This window comes from Lolium perenne, chromosome 4, assembly GCF_019359855.2.
Source record: "Lolium perenne isolate Kyuss_39 chromosome 4, Kyuss_2.0, whole genome shotgun sequence".
In the NCBI taxonomy this organism is placed as follows: Eukaryota; Viridiplantae; Streptophyta; class Magnoliopsida; order Poales; family Poaceae; genus Lolium; species Lolium perenne.
The window spans coordinates 82592939-82601517 of record NC_067247.2 but is presented as its reverse complement, the minus strand read 5'-3'; the positions used below and the strand labels follow the sequence as shown (position 1 = coordinate 82601517).

The 8579-nt window shown below is 45.4% G+C and overlaps 1 protein-coding gene across 1 annotated transcript; it reads right to left on the bottom strand.

The window, feature by feature from the left end:
• Positions 1–3116: 3116 nt before the first annotated feature.
• On the bottom strand, positions 3117–7806 carry LOC127293134 (65-kDa microtubule-associated protein 6). The gene is made up of 10 exons (XM_051322689.2): positions 7592–7806; positions 7294–7500; positions 5831–6085; positions 5136–5351; positions 4736–5051; positions 4436–4587; positions 4250–4337; positions 4054–4127; positions 3839–3913; positions 3117–3723 (listed from the first exon to the last, which is right to left on the bottom strand). The coding sequence occupies exons 1-10, from the start codon at positions 7697–7699 to the stop codon at positions 3358–3360; spliced, it is 1857 nt and encodes a 618-aa protein (XP_051178649.1). The 5' UTR covers positions 7700–7806; the 3' UTR covers positions 3117–3357.
• Between the last annotated feature and the right edge of the window lie 773 nt (positions 7807–8579).

Below are 8579 nucleotides of genomic sequence, written 5' to 3'. Positions count from 1 at the left end.
GCAGCAGTCGCCCCCTTAGGGTTTGGCTGGTGCATATGCCCCCAAACCTTACGACCCCCTTCTAGAAGTGGAGCGAGGAACGAGGTGCTGGGACCCTTGGGGCTTGGCCAGCTGCCCACTTCGGTCAACCCTGGCCGGCCCATTGAGGGCCTAACCAAACATCCTCCCTCCTCTCTCCTTCTGGAGCATTCCCCTTATGTTCTGGACTCCTCCGAACACTCCGGACTTCACTAGAACTAGGTTTCCTCTATACGAAATTTCGTCGGAATGATTTCAATAAATGTTCCATATATATAGTAACTATGGAACCCTTCCAATTCTACCCCAAAACACTTTCGAAAACCTCAAAATCTTTATGATAGATTCTCTCGTTCATAAAAATATCTGAAACACTTCCAGAATTTTCCAGAATTATTCCGAACTGTTTCTCCCAACTACATATCATAAGTAAAACTATCACAACAGATTGTACAAGCTTAAGCGTGTGACCCTTGAAGGTTCAGTAATGCAAGTCATCACACCGAGCACCTTCGGATCAATAACCAACACCATGACCTGGACGTCTATGATGGCTCATTTGCATACACGAATAACAAACCTTCCACATTGATTCATTTGTTTCACGATAAGTTGATAACCCGATGTGAGACTCTTAGATATTCCCGTGAATCAATTGTTTTATCACAATCCCGGTTAACCATGATCTGGTATCAAATCATCGTTTCTCGTTTATTATATATTGATGATGTCTTGTGATCATTATCACATTTTCTCTACAAAAACATATTGCTTTGACATCACAATACCGGGAGGGCCCAGAACACATCTCTCCTTTTCGGGAGGAGCAAATCCCACTCTTGTACTACTAATGTTGAAAGTGCGAGATGTCGTCTAGACGAGGGGAGGGGTGAATAGGCGTTTTAAAAACAATTACTGATTACACTTGTAAGAATGTGGAATTAAATTGACGTTTATCTTTACACGCACAAAACCAAAATAAGCTAGGCTCAACTAAATGCAACAACAATAACTAGAGCTAAGCAAGATAGGCACAAGATATATGTAACACAAGTGATAAGCAAAGGTATAAGTACTTCAAGTACGATGGTTATCACAAGAAAAGTACACTCGGGTATAGAGATAACTGAGGCACGTGGAAACGAATATGTATTCTCGTATTCCCTTACTTCGCGTTGGAGAGATGTGGGCTAACACGAAGGTCTCCCGAACCCACGAAGGCTCACATTCTTCTCCAAGCCAATACCACAAAGGACAAAGGACTTTCCCTATGGCTAGCTTTTCCTCCACCGCGGAGATGGCAAGCTCCACAACCATTTTACAAGCTCCACGAAGGAGAATCCCATGCCTCTTCATAATCTTCCATGAAGAGGTCATCGGAGCACCAACCACCAAGCCAACTAGGAGGTCAACCCTCCAAGAGTAACAATCTCACGGTATCTCACTCCAACTAATCGAAATGGAGAGCTCAACAATATGTAAGGATGCAAAGCAAGAACACCAAAGGTGCTCAAATCTTTCACACTCAAATCCCACCAAAGCTACCTCGGAGAAACGAGCGGTGACATCACTGGTTGCGGGAATTACGGCGGTGGTCTGGGTTGGATGATGTTGTCCCCATCCGCATTTGGTGTCACTACGACTTGCTTGGTTTCCCGCGCCACAACAACTTGCTCCTGGCACACCTCGCCCAACGAGGTCATGGTGAGGTTGAATTCGCTTGAACGGAATCGATGCACTGCACTTTCTAACCAAACTTGTTGTCGAGTGCATCCAAACGAGCCATGATGACCGCGAGGCCCTCCAACTTTTCGCTCTCAGACTTCAACACCTCAAGCTCCCGCGTCACTCGGCCTTCAAATTCCTCCATGATAGAGATCAACTACCAAGATTGAGCACTAGCCTTCCACGGTTCCGTCGCTGCTTCTGCTCCAAATTAGCCAACTCAATTTTGGATTTACACCAGGCCGCACCCGAAGGCAACCAACAACCTTTCTCGGGATTTACTAGCACGATTAAAAGATTATGAAGCGCGCCAGACCGAGATCAAGGCTCTGATACCAACTTGTGATGTCCCGGCGAGCCGGCGACATCCAACTTGAGAATACAAGCAGAGTGTTTAGACAAGGAGGGGCAGGAGATAGGGAGGACGAAGGGGATTGGGATTTAGATTCAATTCTATCCTTTTTCGATACGTCTCTCATGCACATGTCGAGCACACTGGCCACTTCCCGACCCAGGCCATTGGCTCACACACACAACCCAACAAGCTTACAACATCCCAATGCCAGATATTCAAAACCACATCTTGGCTTCCCTACATGTATCTAGGGCTGCAAGAAAAGCTCCAAACTCCCATAGTGGCTCGAGATCGACTCGTCTTTAAGCTCGATTTGAGATCAACCCCAAAATGAAATGAGCCAAATATGAGTGTCTTACATAGCTCGATCTAAGAACGAGCTGATGTTGAGCCACCACTGCTCACTCGATTTCAGCTCGTTAGCTTAAAATAATATAATTATGTCTAATAATTTTGCAATACCTTAAAAATAAATAGAATAATAATTTGTTACCTTGAATGTTGTGAACGGTATATTTTCTTTTCTTCTATGTACAATAAAATCTGAAAGGTAATTTTAGACATTGGTATGTGCACTGTCCCTCTAAATAGGTACTATAGGTCTTCTGGCCAAAGTGTGACTGTAAACATTTTTATTATCTTGATTTTGATTGGAATAATATTTAATGTTTTATTTTGATGTCGTTGTGTATCTTACTAGCTAATTTTTTTGTTCAAATATGGAAAATATTCTTGTAATTTTTAACTCGAGATCGGCTTGAGATTGTTACAAGCTGTGACTAGAGCCGTCTTTATGGCTAAAACTTTCCCTCGACTCAATCAGAGCTCGCCTGAATTTTAAGACAAACTGAGCTGAATCTAAATGTAAGTTGCTCGAACTTGACTCGGCCTTACGCCCCTACCTGTATCTGCCAGTACAGGATTCGTAGTATTGACGTTGGGCTCTCCTGGGTTGCCAGAGGAGGTGATACGGCAGTCGTTCTAAACTATACGTTTTCTTCCACAAACAGAGTTCAGAGTTCAGAATCAATGCTAGCAAAGTTGCACAATTTCTCGCCAATTTCAACCGTGGAAATATTTACATACGGACACTCGGTGATGAAGGAACATCGGCCGCATTAACAAGACCCCCGTAACAAAAAACATCATCACTATGAAATCAACCAAATTCACTGCAATGTACAACAATCCTACACGATTTCTCTGTCAAAGAACAAGATGAAGAACACGCAGAATCAGGACGATCGACCTGGCCAGAATCAGGACGCCGCCGCGAACGAAGAAGACATGCCGCCTCCCTTGGATACGGCAACGTAGTTGAACGACGCCGCGGACGAGAGCCGCCTCGCGCCCTGCAGGAACTCGCCGCAGTGCCCGGCCCCCGCCGCCGACGACCGCGGCCTGATGAGCTCGGCCGAGGAACGACCTCCGCCGCCGCAACTCGACCCGCTGCTGCTTGTGCCGCTGCTGCGCATCGACGGAGCGGAGCACGTGAGCCTGCCGGCCTCGACCCTCTTGCGGTTCATGGTGCTCGGCTCCGGCGTCCTGCTGAAGCTGCCGCCGGGTCTCTTCAGGCGTGGCATCGCCTCCTTCTCGCTGAACAGAGTGCGCAGCTTCTTCTGCTCCTGCAAGACGTACATTAGTTTGGGTCAGTTCAGAATTCCAGCTAGTGTTGTCAGTTGGTTTGTTCTTGCAAGTGCCAACTGAATGCAATAAGAAGAAGCATGTTTGATGATTTACCCTGAGTCGCCTCCTCTCCTCTTCCTGCATTAGCCTGGCTTGCTTGTGCTCTTCTAACACGGCCACTAGGCGAGCCTGTACATGGTAAGAAATGCAAACAATTCATATACTGCTATGAAATGTTCTGCGCACTTCGATCTAAATTTCTAAAAATATGTTACTGCAGAAGCTGGTGCAGCAGAACGCTACTAGAATAGAACTGAAACTTAGCTTACCCCGTCGTACAGAAAAGGCTTCTTTCTTTCGCTCTCCCATGCCAATGTTCGACTGATCAGGTTATCAACAATTGCTGCAGATCAATGAACAATGGGTTATTTTTTGCAGACATTTTTTGGAATAGATAGATATGGAGCTCGTGTAAGGATGGCAATGAAGTTGTACTACATTTTGATGAAAATCAAATGTGCATACCTGGAATCTTCATGATGATGACCCTCGCTTTCTCAGCGCGTTTCAGGTTCTGACGTGCAGTCCTGCCAGTGTTGAATCTGTTCTCATCCTAAAACCAACAGATGAGATCCCTTTATTTTCAGCTCCAAGAAATCAGTGTCCAATGCATTCAATTATACAAGTTTAATTTGTTACATTTGGGCATACCAAGTTGTGCTCCTCGAGCCATTTCTCTTCATCACAGGCCAGCAGCCACTTGTTTATCTTCTCCATGATGTCTTTCCTGGACTGATGCTCTTCCTTGGCCTTGGCTATCTGGTCGTCGATGCTGGCCATGAGCTCAGAGGGGTTCACAAGGCCTGATATACAAGTTGCAATCAACATTAGATTTACCAATAGTCTGGTTAACTAAAGTTAATCTTCCATCTGAAAAGAAATCAGTAACGGAGCTAGAATCTCTGTCTGCACTCTGCACTCTGCACTCTGAAAGTCTGAACCCGAACGTACCAGAGTCGATCAGGGCGATGGATTTCTCCGGCACGGTGCTGGCGTCGGGCTCGACGTGCATGCTCCGGCAGATGTTCTCCAGCTCCAGCCTCCGCTTGAGCACGAGCTCCTTCATCCGGCCGGCCTTGAGCCTCGTCATCCTCTCCACCTCCTCCCCGGTCTTCTTTATGGTCGCCATGGACAGCACGCCGGACGACAGCGCCTCGTCCTTTGCGGGCCTCAGGACGGCCGCCGCCTTCCTGAAGCCCCGCCGCTCCTCCTCCGGCGAGTCCATCAAGTCCCACAGCTCCACCAGCGGCAGCACGGCTTCACGCAGCTGCGCATCAATGTCACTTTGTCAGCGCCTGGTAAGAATGCAGCAGAGGGGAAGGCTGATTGATTCGTGGTGGCAGACGTGTACCATGGCTGTTCGCTTGGTCTTCTCGGAGGTGAGCATGGCGACGACCTGGGAGAGGCTGGTGAGCGTGGTGTCGCTGATGCTGGTGGGCTTGCCGGGGTCGGCCTCGTGCAGCCCCGGGTGTACCTCGTTCACGATGGCGATGAAGTCCTCGCCCAGCACGTCGCACAGGGAGTGCACCTCCGTCACGTGCTCCAGGACCTTGTGCAGACGATCCGACTACAAAAGGCAGCATCAGCGTACGCGTCAGTTAAGTTGAGATGTTGACAATAATTGATAAAGACAGTGGTGAATCTACATGCAAGAGTCACAATCCTTGTATTTTTTTCAAGATTTAAATATCGCTTGAATAATGGTTAGGAGTTAGGAGGGCGTATATGAAATTATGAGTCTGACTGATTAGCCAACTTAACAGCAACGACCCAAGCTTTATGTTGTACTAGCTAGTTGTTGACAGGTCTGTCGGCCGTCTGCCCTTCGAGTTGCTCACAGGTCCCTTCTATCACAAAACGAGATTAAATATTCTGAAGAAGAGCTTATTATACTCCTCTGCATCTTCATAAAGTTTTGTTAAGTGCCATGCAGGAAAAGACATTCAACCTACCAGTTAACACCAACTGGAAAACTGTAGTGAGATTCTGAAGTTTCAGAACAATGTTTTTGCCTTTACAGGATATGATGAATTACAGTCACCGTACCTTCTCTTTCTGAAGATTCGACAAGCGCGCTTTGTGCTCGTTAAGCCTCCTGACCGTGAGGTCATGGCCGTCGCCGGCCCTGGGGGAGGAGTCGTAGCCGTGGCTCCTGCCTGCAATTTCCGCCGTGATCTTCTCGATCTCTGATCGAATGTCCGCGAACTGCTTGCTCCGTTCTGCTCTCATCGTCCTCAGTTCTTCCAGCAGAGCCGTCGCAGACAACATGCGCTCATTCAGCGACACGGTCCATTTGTTCACCTGAAGATACACATACCGGAATGGTAAGCTAAATTTCACCAACCGATGAAGAATTTGATTCTTTCAGTGACCAAATTAAATAATGACCCAATTTGTTTGCCTAATGCCTAAAGTAGTTGGTTATGCTGTATTTATACGGTTTTGCTATGTCTCAGTCAACTGAGATTTTCTTATGTCTAAGTCACTTACAAAAATGTGCTTTGAGTTGCACTTTTCTGTTAAAAAAGTGCAATTGCACTTTTCTGACAGAAATGTGCAGTTGCACTTTTCTTTAAACTATAGTTGCATTTTTCTGAGTTGACTGAGACTTAAGAAAATCTAAGTCAACTGCACACCCGTATTTATATGAGCATAATAATCCCACACAAAAAATATGAGCATAATCAATATAATAAAAATCAAGATCAACTAGATTTTTGTAGGCTACATCAAATATAATATTACATGTGCATTAAATTTAAATTTATTTTATTCCCATACTGGCTCGTCTATAAATCCTAAAGTTGTGTTATGAATTCTGCTTTTATTTAATTCTTAAATTACTTATGTTAAAATTTAAGTTTAATTACCAAACTGTAAAATATTTTTACTTTAAATTCAGATTATAAATATAAAATATATTGAAACAAGCCTCAGTAAATTTTCAGCCAAATGAATGTGGCTTATATTCTATTAGGATTTTAGAGAGTTTCTATAATTATTTGTGTAGTGTCAAATGTGCGATATCCTTTTCGGAGCGGATGGAGTAATATTTGTGAGGTGACATCCGAGTAAGCTACCATACGAGCCATGGTGTGTGAAGCTATCGGGTCGAGGAAAATTGTTAGACAAGGTAAATGGTGGAATAAATAATAAATATGTGTAAAATGAAAAAATAACACGCCAAATTATTTTACTCTACGGTTAATGTTATGTGATGGTGTACTCACTCAATTTTATATTAGTTATCACAGATTCCGATATATCTACATGTAAAATGTATCTGGATACACTCAAATCGACAACAACTAATATGAAACAGAGGGAGCATCATATTAAATCTTGATCTTTTATATCTTTTCCTTTTGCCAGGAGATCTTTTTATCTTATTGTATTTACACTAATCCTCGGCATAGAAATAGCTATTTTGGAGGCAGTGGCTATGAAACAGTAAAACTGTAAAAAAAAGTATTAGAAGAGAATTGAATCGCTGCAGCAGGCGTGCTTACCTTGAACTGCGTGGTGTTTTCGGCACCGAGGGCAGCGGTGAGCGCGGCGATCTCGGCCTCGCTGGCGGCGAGTGACTGGTGCAGCAGTGCCCTCTCGCCGGTGGCCTCGTCGACCTTGCGGCGGTACACCCGCATGCACTCCGCCTCCAGCTCGTGCACCATCCGCTCCCTCTCCTCCCGGCTCTTTCCTATCTCCCCCCATAGTTGCTGCACGCGCGTACATGTATCAATCAAACCACATCACTCGAAAACGCAAAGCATGACCAGAATCCAACCCAGGGAGGAAGAAGACACGCACCCTGAGCTCCGCGAGCAGCGGCGTACAGCTTCCGACCTCCAATCCGCCGGCGCCGGACAGAGCCAGCGGCGCCATGTTGTACAGCAGCTCCGCGGCGACTTCGCCCATGATCGGCGTACCGGCGTGAGACTGTTCGTGAAGAAGTTTGCTTGGGAGTTGAGGTTGAGAGGGTTTAGGAGTTAAGAGGCCGACGTCGTTGATGTATACGTTGGTTGGAGGTCAGCATATATAGCTGGAAGATCAGGTCGCATCGAATGATTGGGTAGGCCTATACATCAACGACGTGGATAGGTACACGACAAGTGTGGAAGATGGTTGTGGTGGCCGGCAAGCCGTGGCCGTGTAGGCCAGACCGCCAGAGAAGAAAAGGGAAAAGATGAGGAGGAAGAAGAAGCCTGGCTAATAAAGCCAGTACGTGTTTTCGGGTGCGAATATATGCTCCACCGTACCAGCTGATTTGTGCTTTGTTTAGTGCTTGTTTATGCCTTGTTTGCAGTTAGCTTTATTAGAACCATGCATCGTCATGCTCTTCGATAGATATTGACACTCGCGCTATCACGCGTCACAAATTATTTAGTGTAGAACCGTCTGAGTGTTTGAATATAGTTTGCCTCTAATGCATTGCCGTTGATCACAATACAGTAGGGGTTTCTAGAGTGTAGACCATGTCAAAAAAATCTAATTGGTGGCATACAATTTAATTGATCAAACCGGCCGGTAGCAACCAGAAAAACCTCAACCGGTCCCTAGCTACCGAGATTTTCAGTTTATTTAGGTTGTAGATGAACCCCATTTTTAATGGAACATGTGTGTATATATATATCAACGCTTAACATTGCTAGGTATATGTTTCACATATAAGGATTTGACATAAATTTAATTGATTAAACCGACAGGTAGCATCATGCTGCAGACGAACCCCATTTGTTAATGGAACATGTGTGCAAATGCTTGCCATTAACTGTTAGGTATGTTTCACACAAGGGTT